Source organism: Hibiscus syriacus, unplaced genomic scaffold (assembly GCF_006381635.1).
Source record: "Hibiscus syriacus cultivar Baekdansim isolate YM2019G1 unplaced genomic scaffold, ASM638163v2 tig00000340_pilon, whole genome shotgun sequence".
Classification (NCBI taxonomy): Eukaryota; Viridiplantae; Streptophyta; class Magnoliopsida; order Malvales; family Malvaceae; genus Hibiscus; species Hibiscus syriacus.
Window position 1 is genome coordinate 1,063,963 of NW_024061783.1, and position 24,643 is coordinate 1,088,605.

Here is a 24,643-nt window from a genome sequence, read left to right on the forward strand (position 1 = left end):
TAAATATTATTATAAATAAATCAGTGATCAATAAATATTAAACAAAATAATGACACAACCTAATATATATTAGGGTAAATTACACGTTTAATACTTAAATTATCAATTTTGATCCATTTTAATACCTAAACTTTTAATTTTTTCAAAATCATACCTAAAATTTAGTTTTTATTTCATTTTAATACCCAGTTCAAAATTCAACGTCAAGTTTTGAAAATAAAATAAAAGTTTATATACTAAAACGGGCCAAAACTGATAGTTTAAGTACTAAATGCATTAAGATTTTAACTATCGGGTACTAAAATGATATAAAAATTAAATATTAGGTACAATTTTGAAATAATTGAAAGTTTAAGTATTAAACCATATCAAAACTAATAGTTTAAGCACTAAATGCATAGTTTACCCTATTTATTAAGACAATATTAAATTAATACAATTACATACTTAAAATTCAATTTTAAATCAGTTTGATCTTCATAAAATAATCACAATTCCAGGTATTATAATCCATGATTAAAATTAGGATCAATTGTTACATAACACTATCAAACTAATAATTAGAATATGTCTGAACTTGAACCAAAATAAACCATAGCACGGTCATGTTTTCATTAGCGTCGTGTTTCCGCTATATCCCGGGCGCTATCACGCATATGGACCGCTATTTAAATCCATGATCCATTCTAATGGACACAAGCAACATTCATAACAAATAAGAACCAAGTGGGCAGAATCTTAGAACAGATGTTTTTAAGACACTTTACAGTTGCATAACGAGCATGGAAGATGGTCGAAATGTTGATGATAATAGATGATACAAAAGCCAAGGATGAGTTGCCAACTTCGTCGCCCCGGTTTCTCACAGGACAACCGAAGCATAGTGTCGGATTCCATTGGGCACGCTGCTCGCGCCGGGAGAGATGTCTGTGAATCCTTGTTTCGACCGCTGGAAGCTGCCGTTGTTGTTGGAGATGCTCGAGTTGTCCAAGCAGCTTGTACTTGAACCGCTGCAGTCTGCTACACGTGAATAGCTCTCGAAGCCTGATCCGCTGTTAATTCGGTCTAAGCAGCTGGCATCGGAAATGGAACGGGACCTCGGGTTGAAAGTTGGATCGGGAGGTTGTATGAGCTTCTTTTTGCTAAGAAAGCGTCCACCGCATCCCCTAACCCTATTCAGTGCATGACGATGTCGAGATTCATGAAGATATGGTCAAGCTTGTTTCGAGATTTGACAAGTTTGTTTTGTGCTTCAAGCTTCGCACGATGCCGCTTCCTTCTAAGAATCCCATTATATTGTTTTGCATTGACATAAACGGGGCAGTCTTCAGCAAGATCGAGTGTCTAGAGATTAAAAATGGGTGAATATAAAAGAATGAATATAAACGAACTTCTCATCGAACAGTTCACAAATAATTTGTTGAACGTTCGATTCATTTATAGGCAAATGTAATCTCATGCAACATCGATGTAGTGAGTTATGATCTAGGACTGACCATCGATAACTCTACTTAGTTTAGAAGGGCTATAGCATGTACTAGCGTCCACTCTTCATCTACAATCTCTCAATTCACCTTTAAATAGGGATGGGCGTTGGACCTGAACTCGACGAGTTTCGATCCGAATTGATCTAACCAAATTAGATTTAGGGTAAAAATATCTTATATGAACCGATTTGCAAAATTATAATTTTACATTATATATTTAGAAATAATTATAATTATACTCCTCTATATATTATTTTCTTTCAATTAAATCCTTATTTTTATTGAATAAAAAATAATATTTTTAAATAAATATATTATTTAAGATCAAGTCAGATTTGGATCGGAAAAATATATATATTTTCGGGTCGGGTTCGATGGATGATTTATAATTTTCGGGTTAGATCGGGCGGATCAAAAATCTGATCCGAAATGACCCGACCCATGCCCATCCATACCTTTAACCACCACTCTATCCTTTATACATCAACATATGTATTTGTACCTTCTAAACTTGAAAATTTATCAAGGGTTTAGATCCAAAATTCGAATAAGAGAGGGACTAAAACCATGATTAGACCAACCAAAATCAGACAAATCTCTGGAGTTGGATCTTCATCAAAGGAGCACAAAGGTACATGAGGTATTGCTTCCATTTCATTATTGTCTGATTCAGGAGGTGAAAACTGGGTGAGTGAAAGGAGAAAATGACCAGACATTACGCACTCCATTGATATCTGATTGGCTGTTGGCTGTTGGCTGACAATTTAGCCCCTGCAAAGAAAAAGAAGTCACCTTTAGTCCCTACAAAAGACATCATCAAATTAAGTAAAAACTAAAATACTAAATAAAAAAGTTTACCCAGCAACAATCAAACCTGCAAACAGCCTGCCCTTGTACACCCCCACCCGCACGCGCGGCACTCTCAACTTTACATCAGCAACAAAGTACACAATTAAGTATTAATTGCACCTTCATCCCTAAACTATGAGCTCAATTATAGTTTACTCCTTCAACTATTTCTCATACAGTGTAAATCGAACCCAACAACCCAAATCGGCTTATGTGTTTCAAACTTGTTCACTGTTTAGTACTGTACATAAATATGAACGTATGTAGAATTCGATTTACGTTAATTAATCAATAGATCAGATATCGGTTTTCGAAGAGTAATGCTATCTCTTTCTTTGGTCGTTGTTTCACACGATCTACTTGCACATTTCTACTTGATCTGTGTCGTTGCAGCTTTTGACACACTCTAAGTAGACATTAAAGCTTTAAATTAACCCTTCCCTGTCCCCTTTCTTTTGTTTCCCTTCTTTAATCTCAAAATTCCCCTGTTTTCTCCCTGTATAAATCTCTGTTTCCCCTGTTCTCGTCTTGTGCTTGTGTACGCAAAAAAGAAAACATGCATAGGAGAGAGTGTTCCGTGATAGACATTACGGTTCCTCATAGAAGAAGAAACCCTTCTTTCTCTTCGACTCTTATAGATGTTATTTATCGTTCCGTCGACGATTCGGGGAACGGAGACGAGCCGTCATTGTGCCATTACAGGGAGAAAACAGGTGCAAACCCTGTTAAGAAACAGGGCAGTGGTTCCATGGAGAAGGCTTCGAGTCTAAAACGGGCTATCATGATCGAGAAATGGATTGAAAAGCAGGGCAATTATGGCTCAGCTGTTGATTCCAACTCGGTTTCGAGCTCCTCGGGTTCCAGCAACGGAGGGATCTTCTCGTCCTCCGAAGCCGAGTCGAGAAGATCCAAACCGGACAAGAACAACAAGCAAGAAGGTGGTGGAGGGTTCACGAAGACCAAACTCAAGGCATTGAAAATCTATGACGAATTGAAGAAAGTGAAGCAACCGATTTCCCCCGGTGGTTGGATCACTAGCTTCTTGAACTCCATTTTCAATGCCGATGCCAAGAAAGTGAAGATGTGCTCCGATGGGGTCTCCGGCGATGTGAACTTTCGTCGGAAATCGAAATCGACAGCTTCGTCACCCACTTCATTTTCCAGGTCCTGTTTGAGCAAAACACCTTGTTCAAGAGGTAATAATAATAACAAGTACGGTGTCGTAACCGTCTTTCGGTTGGTTCCCGGAATTGGGCTTCGACTTAGAAAAATATGGATTGGAGTCGCCACCGATAATTTATTTAAAAATAAATGGGTTGATCGGATACCCTATTTCTTACATGATCTGCGTCTTACCAGAAATATGTCGGGCTCGGGAGTCGGTTACGGTTAAGGAAGGATTAACACCCTTGAACCGCCCTTTCGGTACTACGTAATTTCCAGTTGTCTTAATTAAGAAAAATAACAAGTTAAATTAAAATGTAAAGTTTCAATCCTAATTACTTACCCTTGATTAATTTGAAAATATCCTTTAAAAAGAATCGAGAAATGTGTTAGATAAACAAGGTAAAGAAAACAAATAAGATACAAGGGAAAAATAAAATAAATAAAATAAATAAGTAAGAAAATAATAGTAAAGTAATAATTATATATAGTAATATTTGAAAAAAGAAAAAAAATATAAATATATATATATATATATATCAAAGTATTAATAAAATAAATAAGCTATATATATACGCCAAATACTTAAAAATAGAAAAGCTACCCTCCCAATTCACCGAAAGTGGGGGGCTTTAGTAAGAAATAAGACAAAAAAAATGGACCATCTAGGTTAGTAGTATATAATATAATGTTTAATAATGATAATGATAAAGACACAATGTTTTTTTTAAAAGAAAATAATAATATAATAATAATGAATAAAAAAACAAAAATAATATAAAATAATATAAAGTTATAAAGTTATAAGATATATTACATAAATAAAAAAATAATCAAATAAAAATAATTAAGAATATATATATTTAATAATAGGTATATAAATAAACTATTAAAAGTATAAAAAAATATATACGACTAGATAAAGATAATTACAATATATATATATAGTAATATTAGACTTATAAGTAAAATATTAAATAAATATATATATAATAATAAAATAGTAAAAAAAAATAAATAATTATATATATATATATACATATACATAATAATAATATGAATAATAAAAATAAATGAATAAAATATTCATATAATAAATAAAGGGACTAATTCAGATTTTTTTAAAAAGTTCTTCCCCACCTTTAACCGAAAATCAAACCGGTTTTTAAAAATAAGCCTCGGGGTAGATCTAGGTTCGAAACTTCGAAACCCCACCCATTTTGGTCATCGGCGCAATCTACGTTTTGAGTTATTCGAACCAAATCTCAAGAAAAATAACGTGCACATGCAAAAGAAAGAAAAAAGAAAATGCTACCTTTTATTTCCTTTTCGAATCCTTTACAATAGTTTTGCCTTTGTATCTTCCCGTGCTTTCCTCTATGTTTTATGTGTAAATCGTGTGTTACAATAGTGAGTTACAATGGCTATTTATAGTGCTTGTGGATCCTATCTTTAGGAGTTTAAATAATAGTAGAACTCTATCCTATTTTTTGAATCCTAGTAAAATTCTATCCTATCTTTAGGAGTTTGAATTCTAGTAGGACGAAAATGTGTGTTGACAGCTGCCCCTCTTTGCCCATAGTCGTGTAACGGGGATAGGGCAAAGATTAAAAGACACACTTTTCGTTCGGTGGAGTTGAAAATTGACTATGATGTTTCAATAACTCCCTGTCGAATTGAGTTACGGATGACTCCTCCATCGTGAAGTCGAGTTCATCTTGAAATGATATGAAATTAAAGCCGTAGTTCGGAATTTGAATCAGCACGTGGCTTCCCGTTACCCTTCGGTCTTCTTCTCGGTTTAAAGACCTTGGATCGGAATCGAACTCAGAAATCTTCATTGACAGATAGCTTTTTCTTGACTTAAGCTATGCTGTTTGAAAATGGTTGCTTGTCACTAAGGCACGGCTAACCCAGGTCCTCTTCTCGACTTGAAAACCTCGACTGCAACCGGAAAGTAGTGTGATTGATGTGTCATCGAGCTGAATGGAGTCGAACTCGACAATTTTGATGGCAGATAATCTTTCTTTGAGTTGGATATCCTTCGTCGTGAAGTTGAAATCCAAGTAAGTAGCATTGTTCCAAGTCCAATATCCTCCGTCGTGAAGTTGAAATTGGCTCTGGAACCGGGAAATTGTTTGTTGACAACCAGCCGTCCCTTCGTTGTGAAGTTGAACTTGTGTTGTCTCGAGTCCAATATCCTTCGTTGTGAAGTTGAAATTGAATCTGAATGAAATTTTGTTGACAAGCAGCGGTCCCTTCGTCGTGAAGTTGAACTTGCGTTGTCTGGAGTCCAATATCTTTCGTTGTGAAGTTGAAATTGGCTCTGGGATTGGGAAGTTGTTGTTGACAAACAGCGGTCCCTTCGTCGTGAAGTTGAACTTGCATTGTCTGGAGTCCAATATCCTTCGCTGTGAAGTTGAAATTGGCTCTGAATGAAATTTTGTTGACAAGCAGCGGTCCCTTCGTCGTGAAGTTGAACTTGCGTTGTCTGGAGTCCAATATCCTTCGTTGTGAAGTTGAAATTGGCTCTGAGATTGGAAAGTTGTTGTTGACAAGCAGCGGTCCCTTCGTCGTGAAGTTGAACTTGCATTGTCTGGAGTCCAATATCCTTTGCTGTGAAGTTGAAATTGGCTCTGAATGAAATTTTGTTGACAAGCAGCGGTCCCTTTGTCGTGAAGTTGAACTTGCGTTGTCTGGAGTCCAATATCCTTCGTTGTGAAGTTGAAATTGGCTCTGAGATTGGAAAGTTGTTGTTGACAAGCAGCGGTCCCTTCGTCGTGAAGTTGAACTTGCATTTTCTGGAGTCCAATATCCTTCGTTGTGAAGTTGAAATTGGCTCTGAGATTGGGAAGTTGTTGTTGACAACCAGCGGTCCCTTCGTCGTGAAGTTGAACTTGCGTTGTCTGGAGTCCAATATCCTTCGCTGTGAAGTTGAAATTAGCTCTGAAATTGGGAAAATTGTTTATTGACAACCAGCGGTCCCTTCGTCGTGAAGTTGAACTTGCGTTGTCTGGAGTCCAATATCCTTCGTTGTGAAGTTGAAATTGGCTCTGAAATTGAGAAGTTGTTTGTTGACAACCAGCCGTCCCTTCGTTGTGAAGTTGAACTTGTGTTGTCTCGAGTGCCACGATATCCTCCGTCGTGGAGTTGAAATCGCGGATGGCCCCTTCGTTGTGAAGTTGAGCCTTGACTTGAATATCCTTCGTCGTGAAGTTGAAATCCAAGTATTGTATGTTGCGGGTGGACATAATTCCCTTCTCCGTGAAGTTGAAACCGTGGAGACCCCTTTATTGTGAAGTTTAGCTTCGAGCTAGATATCCTTCGTCGTGAAGTTGAAATCCACTCTCGAGCAAATTGTGTCGCTTTGAGTGCAATATCCTTCGCCGCGAAGTTGAAATTGACTCTAGCTAAAACCTGAAAAGTTATCCATATGTGATGCTATGGATGCAATGCTCTTAGGTGTGCCTAAAATGCATATGCAACATATGTTATCTTGGGGCTCTGGAGAGAAATCTCGATCTCCAGTTGCCTGTCTGGAATCTTGATTCTTGAATCTTCAAATTTTGATCCATGATCTTGAATTCTTCAAATGTTCAAATCTGATGTGCACATTCTATTTTTGATTTGAGAAATGCTTCTCGACCATCTCAAGTATGTGCTTGAGCTGAGTGTAACAGTTCAGATGATGCTTCAAAAGAAGTTGTCTTGAAAGAGATAGAATTCGTTTCAAGGGAAACGATCTCAAAGATATCTGTTGTTTCATGAGAAACAGTTTCAAGGGAAACAAAATTATGTTTTAAGGGAAATAAATTTGAAGATTTTGTGTTTCAAGTGTAACTGTCTCAAGGGAGACAAAATTATTTTTAGGGGAAATAAATTCAAAGGTTTTGTTTCAAGGGAAACTGTCTCAAGATAGACGAAAATTGTTTCAAGAGAAACTGTCTCAAGAGAGACAAACTTAGTTCCAAAAGAAACTGTCTCAAGGGAGACGAAATTTGTTTCAAAGAAAACATATTCAAATATTTTGTTTCAAGGGAAACTGTCTCAAGAGAGACAAAATTTATTTCAAGGGAAACTTTCTCAAGATAGACGAAATTTGTTTCAAGAGAAACTGTCTCAAGAGAGACAAAATTTGTTTCAAGGGAAACTGTCTCAAGAGAGAAAAAACTCTTCTAGTGAAAACGGTCTCAAGTGAGACAAATCTTGTTTTAAGAAAACAATCATGAGTGAAATAAATCTTCTTTCGAGTAAAACAGTCCCAAGTGAGACAAAGTCTGTTTTAAAAAAGCAATCTCAAGTGAGATAATCATCTGCATTAAATGAAACTGTCTCAAGCGAGACAGAATTTATATTGTAAATGTCGATCTTTCTGTCTGTCGAGTTGGTTGAAGTGTAGTTTCTTGCTGCTGAGCTAAACAACTGACATCAATCTGTAAAGGTGCTTTTGAATCGAGTATTCTTCGTCTTGAAGTCGAACTTGACTCTAAAGCTGTAAAAATTATGTATGTGGAAAGAAAATGATAGATATGACGCTTAAAATGTATGCATAAGATGCATGTAACATGAATTTGTTATATTTTATCTCTTGAAAAAGGTTCGATAATTCGCATTAGGATGTTGAATCCCCAAAAATGCCTCAATATCCAAAAATGCCCCAATATTTGATGTTGAATCTTCAAAGATACCCCAAATGTTCCTCATTTCTTGCTTCATCATTGATTCTAAGCATGAGCTTTGTGTTTGAGAGTCACATGTCATTTACCAAGATCCACTCTATAGATACTGTCTTGTTTGAAAAAAAAATGTTTTTCTTTCTCTTTTATTTTCAAAGTCATGAAAATATCAATTAAAAGAGTTTCAAAAAATGTTTAATCTCAAGTTTTAAAAATATTGCCCCTATCACGGTTTTACAATAGAGACGAATCATAAAACTAGAGTTCATCGGATATCAAAGAATTAATTATAATGTTAATCCTTCAATAAATTATAGTTATTTGACAAGTGTCAAGATCAAAGCTATCTTTGAGAGATGGTCAACTAAGGAAAGGATAAAAAGTCTCAGGTCATTGTGTTTGGTCAAAGGTTTGGCATTTGATGCTCAAAGGATTGATGGGGTAGCTTGCATGCTCAAAGGATTGATGGGGTAGCTTGCATGCTTCTCTACTGGAAGTGTTCTCTGACTCCCAACCTTCGTTGTCACACTCGGATTGTGCGATGCCTTATCAAGGAATTTGTGTGATCACCTCAGTTGCACAATTTTTATATTCGAGCCGCCTTTTCAGGTTTTCAACTCGAATCCTCCTTTGGTTTCAAGACGTTATTCAGGATTTATGTCTTGAACCCCCCTTTGTTATTTTTCTCTACCATACATTAATTACATTGTTTTTTTTTTTGCAAACAAAGATTAATCCTGATGGGCGGGATGAAATCTGAAGATAGTCTCTTCTGTTTAGAAATCCATGTATGATTAGAAGGGACTTTTAAGGCACGTAATGTAGGCCAGGGTTCGTGGTTATAAAAGAAAAGGATAAATAGGCCCAAATAAGTGTTTCAGGGTATTGAACCAAGGATCAATTCATTCTGATGTCATCGATCTTGTCTTGCTCAAAAATGTCTCTTTCTCTTGATGCTCTATGATCTTTGAGTGAAGGGATTCAGTGATTCGGGAATGATTGTGCTTGATCAATCTCATTGAAGCTTGATGCACCATTTGTCTTTAGGGAATTTTTGTATGTGTTTTTTGTTCCCTTTTTTATTTTTGTTCTTTCTTTTTTGTTCTTGTTTTTTCCTTTTTTGCTTCTTTTCTTTTTTCTTTTTGCCCTTTTTGTTCTGATTGAATCATCGCACTTGGCATTTGGTTCACCTTTCGGTATCTCATCTGAATCAATGTCTTCACTCATGTGAGCAGATTTTCTCCACCTTGCCCCCAGTATGGAGGGTGATCCTTGGTTAGGGTTGAATCAAAAGAAAAAAAAATACTATAGGCTCAAAAGGGGACGCAAGGGATATATATTTTCTCCTGTTGTGAAGGGATAAAGAAAGAAAGCCGTTCATCATTTCATACATATAAGTCTTCACAGAAGAGGTATCCCCAGGGGGATAGATTTTCAGGATTAATTCTATTCACATGAAAACAGTGCAATTAATGCATGATAGAATTATTTCGAATGAATTATTTTTTCTGCTCCTTGCTCCCAACAGGTCTCAATGTTCAGGCTCCTAGCGAGATGCCCCAAACTGTATCTTAGAAGAATGCTCATATTCAAATGAACAACTCAATGCCTTGGGTTTTAATGGTAAAAAAGGTTAATTTTGAGTCTAAAAAGACAGTTGTGTGATCTTATTGACTCAAAGAAAGATGTGGGTGTATCAAAAAGATAAAGGTAATGTTCAAGAATTTCAAAGGGAGGTAATGTCAAAATTTGGTTTTTTGGTAATGGTCATGAGTTATTTTGGGTAAAAAAAAATCGAGGTATTTTATTTTGGGGTTTGAGATAGGGTAAGAAAGGTCTAATCTTGTCATGTGTCAAAAATCTATAATTCTTGAAGAATTAAAAGAATCCTTAATTCATTTAATATTCGAAGAACTAAAGATTAAAATTTGTTCAATTGCTCCACTTTAGAAAGTAGCATAAATTCAATCCTTTAAAAGATTAAGTAAACATGAAAGATCAAAGACGTGTTCAAACAAAACAATCCTCTAAGTGCAAATGGTATATGCCATGCCCCCTTCGACAAGTGCCTTACAGTTTTTAGAGGAATGTTTGGGGTTTTTTATGTGGTAACAGCTAACAGCTTCAACATCGTAGCCCTTAGGATATGGAGATTCTTTAGATCTTCATGGCAGGCTTTGTCCTACAATCAGCTGATCAGGCTCCTACTGTATTGTTTTCAGTTTTTTTCTTTAAGGTTACAATCTTGCTTCCATGTGGTTAAATCCACTTCATCGAATCATCTAGGAAGAAATTTCATGTTTATGATCATGCTTAAAAATGTAGATGAAGATGAAAAAATGCAAGAATGCATGAAATGTTCGAGGCATTGATCCAAGAAATGTGCATGTTATTATGAATAATCCTTATTGGGGACAAAAATGTTTTATCTTTTAAGAGACAAAAATATCCTGACAGCTTCTGACATGTTGACTAGTCTTCTCCTTTCGTCTTTCACCGGTTGAATAACCTGTCGAACCGCTCCAGCCTCTCTGGATGAACCATGAAAATGTTGAGTTATTTTTCGTATTGGTCCAAGAAGTCTCGAATGATCGCATCTCGAGCACCTACTTTTGTTGAGCCTGTTCCCAACGAATTCGTCATTGGAGCCCTTAATTAATAGGAACTATGTGAAGTTCATTAATCTGTTTCTTGAATTCGCCAGCAATGGTCTCCAATTTCAGCTATCATTTTGCCATTGTCGTGTTCAAAGGGACTTCCAAGATACATAACCTTCATCCTGCCCCTGCAACCTCTTCCAGTCAGTTCTTCAAATATAAGCTTTCATTGTGCTTGATGTAGACCCGGTTCATTCTGAGTCATTTATAATGCAGCAGAGTGATATACTCTTCAATTGTGGGCACCAAGTCTTCTGGATTGAATGTGACACATAGTCGCCTTGTAGACTATCCTTTGTATTTTCATCTCTTGTATTACAACACCTTTGTTCATGGATTCAGATTATTCGAGTTTTAACAAACACGTTTTAGTGGATCAATACCTCTTTTAAATGATGCAAGTGATGAAAATAAAAGAAAAGAAAAGAAAGATGAAAAGAGTTAATGAGGTGAAAAATAATAAAAAACGATCATGAAAATGAAAAATTCTACCCCACATGATATCTACCCCACATGCTTATTATTCCTACCCGGACATGATCTCTATCCCGCATGCTAATCTCAAACAAATCCTAATCGCATATTTTTCTAGTTCGCATGCTTTGAACATAAAGTAAGGTAGGAAATAAAATCAAAGCAGCCTAAGGTTTGGAATGAGGTTTTGGGGTGGGCTCTAATTCTCCATCATCTCCCGGTTTAGGTTCTAAAAAAACGGTACCCGAGTTCTCCTTGCCGGTGCCCCCTTGGGCTTGCCAGACCCTTAGTCCTAAACCCATCACAGGCTTGTATGGACTAAGTTAAACTCGAGAGGACACATTCCCTTATGCCCGCACGGTGAATAAATTCACACGAAGACATAAGGTATATGAATCCCGAAGGCTACTTGCTAGGCCCGCACGGTGAATAAATTCACACGAAGGCATCGCTTTCACCCCCACTTAAAATAGGGTTTGGAGTTCGGGTATAGAGCCTTAGATGAAAAAAACTTTGAAGGCTGAAATCATGAGAAAACGATTAGTCCAACTATTTACTCGAAAATATAATCAAAAGTGAGTAAAAAGGATCGAAATATTACCTTAAAATTTAAACTTACCCATTTCGTTAAAAAGACAACTGGAAATTACCTTAGCCTGACTCACTTACCTGTGTCCCCAGTGGAGTCGCCAAGCTGTCGTAACCGTCTTTCGGTTGGTTCCCGGAATTGGGCTTCGACTTAGAAAAATATGGATTGGAGTCGCCACCGATAATTTATTTAAAAATAAATGGGTTGATCGGATACCCTATTTCTTACATGATCTGCGTCTTACCAGAAATATGTCGGGCTCGGGAGTCGGTTACGGTTAAGGAAGGATTAACACCCTTGAACCGCCCTTTCGGTACTACGTAATTTCCAGTTGTCTTAATTAAGAAAAATAACAAGTTAAATTAAAATGTAAAGTTTCAATCCTAATTACTTACCCTTGATTAATTTGAAAATATCCTTTAAAAAGAATCGAGAAATGTGTTAGATAAACAAGGTAAAGAAAACAAATAAGATACAAGGGAAAAATAAAATAAATAAAATAAATAAGTAAGAAAATAATAGTAAAGTAATAATTATATATAGTAATATTTGAAAAAAGAAAAAAATATAAATATATATATATATATATCAAAGTATTAATAAAATAAATAAGCTATATATACGCCAAATACTTAAAAATAGAAAAGCTACCCTCCCAATTCACCGAAAGTGGGGGCTTTAGTAAGAAATAAGACAAAAAAATGGACCATCTAGGTTAGTAGTATATAATATAATGTTTAATAATGATAATGATAAAGACACAATGTTTTTTTAAAAGAAAATAATAATATAATAATGAATAAAAAAACAAAAATAATAAAATAATATAAAGTTATAAAGTTATAAGATATATTACATAAATAAAAAAATAATCAAATAAAAATAATTAAGAATATATATTTAATAATAGGTATATAAATAAACTATTAAAAGTATAAAAAATATATACGACTAGATAAAGATAATTACAATATATATATAGTAATATTAGACTTATAAGTAAAATATTAAATAAATATATATATAATAATAATAAAATATAGTAAAAAAATAAATGAAAATAATTATATATATATATATATACATATACATATAATAATAATAATATGAATAATAAAAATAAATGAATAAAATATTCATATAATAAATAAAGGGACTAATTCAGATTTTTTTAAAAAGTTCTTCCCCACCTTTAACCGAAAATCAAACCGGTTTTTAAAAATAAGCCTCGGGGTAGATCTAGGTTCGAAACTTCGAAACCCCACCCATTTTGGTCATCGGCGCAATCTACGTTTTGAGTTATTCGAACCAAATCTCAAGAAAAATAACGTGCACATGCAAAAGAAAGAAAAAAGAAAATGCTACCTTTTATTTCCTTTTCGAATCCTTTACAATAGTTTTGCCTTTGTATCTTCCCGTGCTTTCCTCTATGTTTTATGTGTAAATCGTGTGTTACAATAGTGAGTTACAATGGCTATTTATAGTGCTTGTGGATCCTATCTTTAGGAGTTTAAATAATAGTAGAACTCTATCCTATTTTTTGAATCCTAGTAAAATTCTATCCTATCTTTAGGAGTTTGAATTCTAGTAGGACGAAAATGTGTGTTGACATACGGCAATTGCAATAGAAGGTCAGTTAAATTTTGTCCGGTTAGTGTCATTGTTGATGAAGATTGCAGACCTTGTGACCATAAACGCATCTACGAAGAAGATCCCAGATTAATTCCAACTTCAAATGTTCAAAAGAATCTTAAATTCTCTTCAAGAAACGAGGAGTTGAAGAAGAAAGAATCTGCAGTTGGCAGTCAAAGAAGGGGTATTGGGAAACTGGCTTTGAGAGGGTTTATAGAACATTATGACAATGAGGACGATGAAGAAGATGACGGTGAGTTGAGTTGTTCGAGTTCGGATCTTTTCGAGTTGGATCATCTGATCGGAATCGGAAGGTATAGAGAGGAACTACCGGTGTATGAAACTACTAGGTTGAAAAATAATGAAGCCTTTGTTAATGGCCTCATGTTCTAAGCATATTTTTTTTTTGTTAATGACCTTAGGGTTTTCAATTTGAAAAATTCAAAGTTATTTGAAAACAAAAATGTCATCAACGTCTTTTTTTTATGATATTGGTGCTCGAAGAACGGAACTCAAAGAATAACAACAATTAAACGTTACGAAATAATCCCCCGATTATAAAATGTTGTTTTATTTAATCTCTCAACTATTAAAAGTTATAAAATGATCACTCAACTATTAATTATGTTTCAAACTCATCATTTTTCGTCAAAACTTTGATGATAATCTGAGTTTAACGTCAAACTCAGACAATTGTTAAATTTTTAAGAAAAAATGACGAATTTGGAACATAATGAATAGTCGAGTAACAATTTTGTAACTTTTAATAGTTTAGGAACTTAAATTTTTAAGAAAAAATGACGAATTTGGAACATAATGAATAGTCGAGTAACAATTTTGTAACTTTTAATAGTTTAGGAACTTAACAAAGCAACTTCTTATAATTGAAAAATCATTTTGTAACTTTTAATAATCAATTAACTTAATAAAAATATTATTCTATAATCGAAGAACCATTTACGTAGTTTACCCTAGAATTTTCTACTGATGTAAAGGAAAGATACATCTAAAGTGAATAAAGGAAAAGGCAACACAAATCTTCTCCCCACGAGAGAAGGGAGAAAGTGAAAGCTCTTTGCTTTTCTTTTCAACCGGCTTAAGCACATGGCCTCAACAGCCACGAAAAAAAATCTTTATTGTTTTTCAGGGTAAACTGTACATTTAGTACTAAAATTATCAGTTTTGATCTATTTTAGTATTTAAACTTTTAATTTTTTCAAAATCATATATATTGTTTAGTCTTCATTTCATTTGAATACCCCACCGTTAAAAATCTTAAAGCGTTTAGTACCTAAACTATCATTTTTGGTCTGTTTTAGTACTTAAACTACCAATTTTTTTAATCAAAATTTAATGTTAAATTTTGAGTTGGGTACTAAAATGAAACAAAACTAAACTTTAAGCATGATTTGAAAAAAATGAAAGTTTACATACTAAAACAGACTAAAACTGTTAGTTTAGGTATTAAACTCGTAATTTGCCCTTTTTTCCTATACGTTCATTTTCGAACCACACATTTATCAGATCATTCACATAAAGTGAACTAAATTTCGTATTCACATCTATTATCATATCGCTCGTTTTCCTAACGTTCATGCACCATTGCATTGCATTAAACCGACTATCACATCAATGCTTGGATTCTCTTGGGGGCTATCACATTGAATATGGACCCTTTGAACATTGTTACGCCATTGTAGGGTTGTTTTTGTTGATCCGAACATCGAACTCCTTATCACTCGATCTACGAACAATGTACGAATCGATGAAAAAGGTCTCATAAGGAATTTCAGAGGTCAAAATGCAACAGTAATTTGTGGGACACCATGGTTGAAATGAAGATTAAGAAACAACAATATAGAGTATAAACTCTAAACCCTAAACCTAATTAAACCCGAACTTGGATAGTTTGTGGTACGTACCATAGTAGGTTACTTGGATAGTATTGCATGTGGAGCATGCAATGCCCTAACCATTACCCAGTTGGTTTTCAAAGGATAAGTGGTAGTATATAGTTAGTTAAGACTTACAAGTACCGGTTCCTCGCCTATATAAAGTCCCATGCAGGGATGATAAAAAAAATCATATCGACCGGTTTTTATTCGATTTGATTTGATAAAAGTAATTTTTTTTTATAAAATTCGGATTTTGAATTCGATCATAATGGATATTTTTATGGTAAAGTATACAAATTATCCTTTGATTATAGGACATTATTTTGTTGAGTTTCCCGACTATCAAAAGTTTCAAAATAGTCCCCTAACTATAAAGTTTCACTTTGTTGAGTGATTCAACTATTAAGAGTTACAAATTGTCACCCAACTATTCATATGTTCCAAACTCGTCAATTTCTATTAAAAATTTGACGGCAGTAACGTTATATAGTTAAAGGACCATTTTGTAATTTTAATAGTTGGGAGTCCTAGTGTATATAGATAATCTCCGCCGAGAGACTCACCCACCAGAGTCAGGTGTGTGGCACAGGTCGTTCCGGATTAATCAAGAAGAAACCTTGGAACAGAGAGGACACAAAAAAAAATTAGGGAAAATATACCGTCCCATTCTAAGATAACTATAAAAATATTGTTTCAATGTATTTATATTTTATTAATTAAATATATGCTAAAACACATAAAATACTTATTAAATTAAATAAAATTATATTTTATTTCATAATTTTTTTTATCTTAATAAAAAATGTGAAAATTAAAATTTATATTAGATTAAATCGGATCAAAATCATATTTTCAATTAAATTACTGTGGGGTTGATGCTAGCAATAATTATATTAGATTATACTGTGTCGGGTCCTAGGCACGTGATCTCTGCTCCGTAATGCTGGCCTGACAAAGCCCACAGAGGAGCGCGTGAAGTACATACAAATTGAATGAGAGTGAGGAGAGAACTGAGGACGACAAAGCCGCACGTGACCGCCTGCTGTTTCTCTGTACAAAGCATGTCCACCAAACGCACGTGTGCTGCGCTTTTTGTTGACTATTTTAAGGTTAAGAAACCAATAAAAAATAAAAAATAAAAATACAGCTTTTACTTTGGCTTTATTTAGAAAGGCCCTCCAAATAATGTTTTTCTAAAAAAAAGCCCTCTAAAATATAACCTTTTTTCAATCTTAGGTACATATTTTTTTTATATTTGAAATACCTCACCTATATATGTTTCATCAAAAAAATGTTTTAAATTTTATAAATTAAATAATAATTAATTTATTATTAACATTTAAAAAAATAATAAACACAATAGAAATATAACTTTATATCATAATTAAATATATAAATTTATTATTTATAATAATATAAATTTAGATAAAATATTAATTTAAATAACTTTTTTAAATTTAAATTTAAAAATAATTCGAATCAACTCTCATCATAAGAAAAATATTACTATAAATATAACTTGAATTAATATTTTTCCCATCATAAGATTTCATCCGAATAAATTTAAATTTAAATTAATATTTTAGTTAAATGTATATCATTATAAACAATTTTTTATAAATTTAATTATGATATAAATTTATATGATCAATTTCTTTATTGTTACGAATCGAATGAGTCCGAGCTTCATATAACGTACCAAGAGAAAGCCCAAAATTTCAGAGTCCATATGAGTAGACTAACATATAGGGATGGGCATGAGACCCGAACTTGATGAGTTTAAACTCGATCGAGTCAGATTTTTTCTTAAATTTGGGGTCGGATCATGCCTGTTTTTTAAAGTTATGTTTGGGTTGATCAGAGTCGAGTTTATGGTTAAAAGTACATGACTCGAAAAAATTATAATTTTATCTTATGTATTTAGGAATAATTAGAATAATACCCTTTATATATTATTTTCTTCTAATTAAAACCCTATTTTTATTGAATAAAAATAATATTTTAATAAATATATTATTTTGGGTCGGAACGAATCGGGTCGGACTAAAGTCGAATGGAGGATTTAAAATTTTCGGATCAAGTCGGGTAGACCGAAAACTCGATCCAACTCGACCCATGCCCATCCCTACTAACATACAACGAAGCCTGGGGATAACAATGAACCCTAACACTCAGATGTAGCCGCGTCTGAAAAAGGATTTAATCATTTTTTTAACTGTGTTTATTAAACTCATCGAATGACCTTAATGGTTAATGTATTGTTCTTTCTAAAAATATCAACTCTGAACAACTACATCTATAAAATGTATAATTATAAATAAATAAAAATATTATAAACAAATATAACTTATAATCACTGTATATTATTTAAAAGAAAGGTAAAGTACTCAAATGGTTCATTGACCGTAGGATGTTATTTTATTAAATCTTTTGACTATTAAAAATCATAAAATGATCACTCAATTATAGGGTGATACTTTGTTGAATCCATCAACTATTAAAAGTTATAAAATAGTTACTCGACTATTAAATGTTATAAAATAGTCACTCCTTTATCACTTCGTAAAGCGTATAATTCGACCGAGATAAGAAGTTTTTATTAAGGTTATTGAGTTTTGATTTGGTAGTCATTTTCAATAAAATATTTTATTTTTCTTTGTATCTTTATGTTTAATATTTTACTTTTGTATGAGTATTTTGGTGATTGTTGTCTCCAAATTTATATTTTTGATTTCTTCCATTATTAATGAAATCCAATTGCTACTGTTCAAAAAAATTGACGACAGTCTAAACTGAACGTTAACCTATTACCTGAAATATGATAATCATTTAAGATTTTGAGATCAAATTTTATCATATTACAGTCAGCAAGTTAACGTTCAGCTCAGACTACCATCAATATTTTAAAAAGAAAAGAAGAATTTAAAATATCTAAATAGTTAAGTGACTGTTTTATAACTTTTAATATTTAGGTGATTTAATAAAATAATGTTCTATAAATAAGGACATATTTCATAATTTTTATTAATCATCAGCGGCGGACTATTTGTGTACTTTACCCTCTAAAAATAACGTCAATTCTCCTTTCGCGGCGTAAAGTAGCAAGGAAGTTATCTTCGCGGCCGAGCAATCAAACAAACAACCTGGAAGGAGCAATCTCCTAACCGTGTCGAACGTGAATTTATATCAGATCGGATCATCGTAGCCTCCGTCAAATCGTCTTCGGACTGTTTTCGTAGTATTGATCCAACATGAGTTTTCTCTTTGGCCGGAGAAAAACTCCAGCAGGTATCAATTTTGTTTTTAAACAATTAGTTAGCATTAATTTCCAAAATTCCTACTGATTCTGTGTTGATCAGTAGGTGCTTGAATTTGATAGAGTGATTTTAGTTTAGATGGTTTTTGCCAATTGGATAATTAAGTAACCTAAATGTTACTGATATTTTTTTTCTTTTGGAAATCGAATCGAATTAAATTTAATTAGAATCAAGGATTTGATATTTGAAATAATTGTGAATTCTGCTAATGAAAGCATTTCGACTGTGTCATTTTGTTTATTTTATTTTATTTTGAATTAATTGTATGGTTGGTTGTTTGTTCACATCTAACAATTGGGTTTTGCAACTGATTGAGCCTTTCTCACTTTAGTGTATGAAAGTCTTTTCAGTACTTTATCAATATCAAAGTCTTCTCACCAAGATAAAGAAAATTGAGAATCTTTATTCAGTCCTCCTCCCTGAATATGAAGGGGAAGTTGTGAATAATACCCCGGAGATGAGTGACTAAGAATAACTATTATGGGGAGAAGTGTTGGAATAAGATATAAAACTGCATGGTTTTATTCTTTAATTTGTTTTGCTCATGCTAACTTATGCTGTAGTAATAGTCTTGTTCATTTATTGGATTTCTTCCTAAAATGTAAAATCTGCATTATCTATTGTATTTTCGACTTGAAACTTCACTCGCAAAGCTAACTGTTGTATGTAGTATGTATTCTGTTCTTGACTGTATTCTTCCTTTCATCAACGAGCATGCACAAGAAGGTTGCTGACTCTGCTTTTGCTAGGAAAAGGCAAAGAGGAACCTGTTTCGGAGTTGCCTTGTTCAATTTCACCAAGGTGCTCCTATCGATGAAGAGTACCAGTCAAGAACATAATACATACCACATACAACAGTTAGCTATAAGAATGAAGTTTCAAGTTGAAAATACAATAGAGAATGCAGATTTTACATTTTAAGAAGAAATCCAGTAAATGAGCATGCACAAGGAAGTTGCTAACTCTGCTTTTTGCTTGGCGAAGGCAAAGAGGAACCTGTTTCGGAGTTGCCGTGTTCAGCTTCACCAGGGTGCTCCCATAGATTCCTGTCTAACATGTCGTCGCTGCATGGTGTGCTCATCCCATGGGTGCTCTTGAAACCTACTTCTGGGTCCTCCAATATCTGTCGCAACAGTTCCCACTCGTCTGTCAGAATAAACATTGGTGTCAGAAGGTTAGACTTTAATGTTACATTGACAAAACAAGAGAAGATATTGACACAAACCATCAGAGTGGAAGTCTTGAGGGTCGTCTGTGAGATATCTAGTCAACTGCTGATTATTATTCACTGGTGCTGATGTTTGAATCGGTTGTCTAGTCAGCTGCTGATTGTTATTCACCGGTGCTGAGTTTGTATACGGAGCTAATGCTTGAATCGGTGGTTGTCTAGTCAACTGCTGATTGTTATTCACCGGTGCTGATGCTTGAATCAGTTGTCTAGCTAACTCTGGATTGTTATTCACCGGTGCTGATGCTTGAATCGGTTGTCTAGTCATTTGTGGATCGTTATTCACTGGTGCTGATGCTTGAATCGGTTGTCTAGTCAACTGCTGATTGTTATTCACCGGTGCTGAACTTGCATATGGAACTGATTCTTGAATCAGTTGTCTAGCTAACTCTGGATTGTTATCCACTGGTGCTGATGCTTGAATCGGTTGTCGTGTCAACTGCTGATTGTTATTCACCGGTGCTGAACTTGTATACAGAGCTGATGCTTGAATTAGTTGTCTAGCTAACTCTGGATTGTTATTCAATAGTGCTGATGCTTGAATTAGTTGTCTAGCTAACTCTGGATTGTTATTCAATAGTCCTGATGCTTGAATCTGTTGTCTAGTCAACTGCTGATTGTTATTTACTGGTGCTGGATTTGTATACAGAGCTAATGCTTGTCTAATCAACCGTTGATTGTTATTCACCGATGCTGATGCTTGAATTGGTTGTCCAGCCAACTGCAGATTGCTATTCATTGTTGATGATGCTTGGATCGGTTGTCTAATCAACTGTGGATTGCTATTCACTGGTGTTGAACTCACATTCGGAGCTGATGCTTGAATCCGTTGTGATGGATATTGTTCTTCCCTCAAACTCGACACAATACTCGCCATTTCGGATAAACTAAAAGGAGAATCTGCCAAAAAGAGACATGAAACTGAGGCCGGCAGGAGAGCCAGACAATAGCTAACCAAAGAATTCAAAAAGGAGTTTGTAAATACTCACGAAGTAGGAAACCGCAGAGCAAGTATTCTACGTCATACAACAGGTCCATATAAATCTCATATAGGTCACTATCTGCTAAATCTTTATCAATTGTAGCGCTCACTTCTGACAGTCTTCCTTTTCCTGCAACCTGTATCAATAAAGCCATTTAAACAGCCGAAGAAACGAAGAGCTGCTTATACTTTCAGTCATCTTACCACAAATATGCCACCTCTAGAAGTGACTTCGGTGAAGATTCGCTGCAGGTTCAGTTCTTTTCCCCGGAACATCGGAACTCTGATTTGCACAAAGGAAATGGAAGTTAGTAAAATCAAGCACACAGTGAAACAAGAACAAAATGGTGAAAGAACAAGCTGCAAGAGGCTTACCGGCAAGGTTTGTTTTTCGCAATCGATAGAGATCGCACAAGTGAATAAAAGTGATGGGGATTTCTCAATGCATGTTCATATTGATTACGATGGCTGTCCGGTACATTTACGACGTTCGAGGAGATTGTTGAAGGATGACGCGGCAAAGGGTTCCGTTCTGTAGCCCGATGGAGCTGATAGCAGTGATCGCATTGAACAGTTCGGTTCATGAAAATCATGCAATATTCCTTCTCTGCATTGCACGAAGGGCAAGCAGCCATGAACGATTGTTGCTTTCCAACAGACGGGGGCAGGAAGAACGGTTGTTTGACCATCGGAGAAGCCTGTCGCCGGAACAACAGGTTCTTTCCTTTTACCTCGGCCTCTGCTTTTTCTACGTTCTTTTTCCGGTTTATCACCGCCTCCCATTGGTCCCCGTAATCTTTGCTTGAAATCTTGCGTCCAAGAAACGAAGTAGATGAGAAAAACTGAGAAAACAATTGCTTACTCGAGAAACCCAGTTTGTTTAGAACAAAGAGAACGGAAAAGATCAAACAAGAACAGGAATCAAACCAGATTAAGAAGAGCTGAATTTGTTGGAACCAAAACATAATACACATAAAATCTAATCAAGATCTAATAACATTAAACCATTTGACTCACTACCTCCTTATCCATCTGATTTAAGAATCAGTTATGATGTGTATTTATAATTATGTTTCTCATTAAATTATAAATATAATTTGATAATATCTACACTTTTATATCTATGAATTCTTTTATCGACTTTAAATTTTATACATAATTTTTTTTATTATTCTTATTTTTAAAAATATAAATGATAGCATCAAATAGGCATATTAGTTCTATCATTTCTATGAAATAACAATTAAAAATTTAAAAATAAAATTAAAGTAAATAATAAAAAATATACTATTTTAAAAGGTATCAAAGATATAACTATCAAATAAACATAATAAAACACATTGCTCCTTCAAATCTTGAAATGCATCCACGAGTGATATTGTACTAAATGTATTAAAATTAAATATAAGATCAAACAACTCCAATTAATAAATATAATATTGTTGAATTTCTTACCTCTGTCCCCGTCCCCGTTTAAAAAATCCGTACTCGCCCCCGCTTAAAAAATTACGGGGATCCCCATCGGGTAATCAGGGAAAACCACGGGGAAACAGGTATCTCCGTTTAGCATAAACGATTATTTAAACGGGTATCGAGTCGGGTATCGGGTCGGGTATATATATTTAAATTAAATATATAAATATTATATATATATATATATATATATATATATATATATATATATATATATATATATATATATAATTTAATTTAATTTAAATTTTTTAATATTATATATATATATAATAATTATTTTTAATATTTATCGGGTCGGATAATCGGGGCGGGGATTACTAAACCCGTCCCCGTCCCTGTCCTCGTTTAACATAAACGATTTTCCCCCGTCCTCGTACCCGTTTAGCATAAACGGTTTTTCCCCGTCCCCGTTTAATTCGATTTTTCAGTTTTTCCCGTCGAGTTCGAATTTTTTTTACCATCCCTAAAGGGGTCTACTTTTGTTGTGGAGCTGATGGTTTTATCGTAATATTTTATGATAGAAGAACGAAGACTTTACAACTTATTATATTTGAGAGAAAATTTTGCTAATTTTTGGGGTAAACTACAAGTTTAGTATTTAAACTATTATTTTTGTTCTGTTTAGGTACTTACACTTTTTAAAAAAAAACCATATCCAATAAAGTTTAGATATCAAAATAAAATAAAAAATAATAATTTAAATATTAAACTTATAATTTATCCAAAATTTTAACTATTCTTATATTAGTGTAGAAATAAAAATAAAAATAATTTAAATACTAAACTTATAATTTATCCAAAATTTTAAATATTCTTATATTAGTGTAGAAATTAAATTTACAAATTATAACAGGGCCGAGCTCTTTGGGCCCTCCGTCTCTGATCTTATGATTTATATAACATAACTGATTATATAATTCTGTGTCATATTGTATAATAATAATATTATCTAAAATAATAATAAAATGTTCAAATAATAGTTCTTTGAGAGAAGACATTAAATTGTATAATAAAATCATTATATATTAGAAATTAATATTTTAGAAAATAAAAATAAATTCACATTTTTGTAACTTCTATTACGATGATTTAAATTATACATAAATTATATTTTAAATGTGTCATTAATTTAGGTAATGTGATACATTTTATATCATCATTTTATTGGTATGATTATGTTACATCAGTAATTAAACATATGTAAAATGACACATCAGAAACATATATTGATTCGATAATGATTATTTTGATTAAAGAAATTAAAACGTTGAAAGTTAAAATGTTAAAAAAAACTAAAATTAAAATGATCATTGTATAAATATTAGGGGTAAATTTTACCATTATATCTAAAATTTAATAAACTTAAGAATTATTTTATGACAATTTGAAAAACTTAATAATAATTTTATAATAATTTAATAAAAATTTAATCATCAATTTATAATTATTTAAAATTTAAAATATTATTTTTTTTTAATTTTTAGAACTTTTTAAAAATCAAATTATATATATTTAATATAATATAATATAATATAATAATTATTTATGTAGTTTGTAAAAACATTAGGGTAAACTATGTATTTAATACCTATACTATTAGTTTTGATCAGTTTTAGTATTTAAATTTTTCAATTTTTTTTTAAAATCATACCAAATGTTTAGTTTTCATTTTATTTTAGTACCCACCATTAAAAATTTAACTTGTTTAGTACCTAAGCTATTAGTTTTGGTCCTTTTTAGTACTTAAACTTTCATTTTTAAAAAAATCATACCTAATGTTTAGTTTTCATTTTATTTTAGTATCTCGTCATTAAAAACTTAATGCGTTTAGTACCTAAATTATCAGTTTTGATTTGTTTTAGTACTTAAATTTTTTTTAAAAAAAACTTAACGTTAAATTTTGAACGGGAGTACTAAATTGAAATAAAAACTAAAGTCTTTAATGGCATGGTACTAAATGAAAAAAAAATTAAATTTGAGGTATGATTTTGAAAGAATTGAAAGTTTAGGTACTAAAACGATTGAAAACTGATAATTTAAGCATTAAAAGCATAGTTTACCCAAAAAATTCTTTCCCAAAAGATAACCTTATCCATGGATGATGGATCACAGCATGAGAGCAGCCACTTGGTAACAGAGATAGAGATGAGAAACCAACCTGATACCCTCAAATTCCCACCTCTCAAAAACACCTACTTTAACACCCAATCTTCATTT

General features: G+C 33.2%; 1 protein-coding gene and 1 long non-coding RNA gene across 4 annotated transcripts; both read left to right on the plus strand.

Moving 5' to 3' along the window:
* Positions 1 to 2,892: 2,892 nt before the first annotated feature.
* LOC120182662 (protein BIG GRAIN 1-like C) lies at positions 2,893 to 13,921 on the plus strand. Its single transcript, XM_039187592.1, has 2 exons — positions 2,893 to 3,539; positions 13,507 to 13,921. Exons 1-2 carry the CDS (start codon positions 2,893 to 2,895, stop codon positions 13,919 to 13,921), a joined length of 1,062 nt encoding a protein of 353 aa, XP_039043523.1.
* A 4,583-nt stretch (positions 13,922 to 18,504) lies between these two features.
* LOC120193680 lies at positions 18,505 to 21,968 on the plus strand. Of its 3 annotated transcripts, XR_005522888.1 has the most exons (4): positions 18,505 to 18,711; positions 19,490 to 19,914; positions 20,686 to 21,000; positions 21,102 to 21,968. It is a non-coding gene; the product is annotated as an uncharacterized LOC120193680 (long non-coding RNA). The 3 variants fall into 3 exon arrangements; XR_005522883.1 differs by having other exon boundaries at positions 19,490 to 21,000; XR_005522891.1 differs by having other exon boundaries at positions 19,725 to 21,000.
* Positions 21,969 to 24,643: the final 2,675 nt, after the last annotated feature.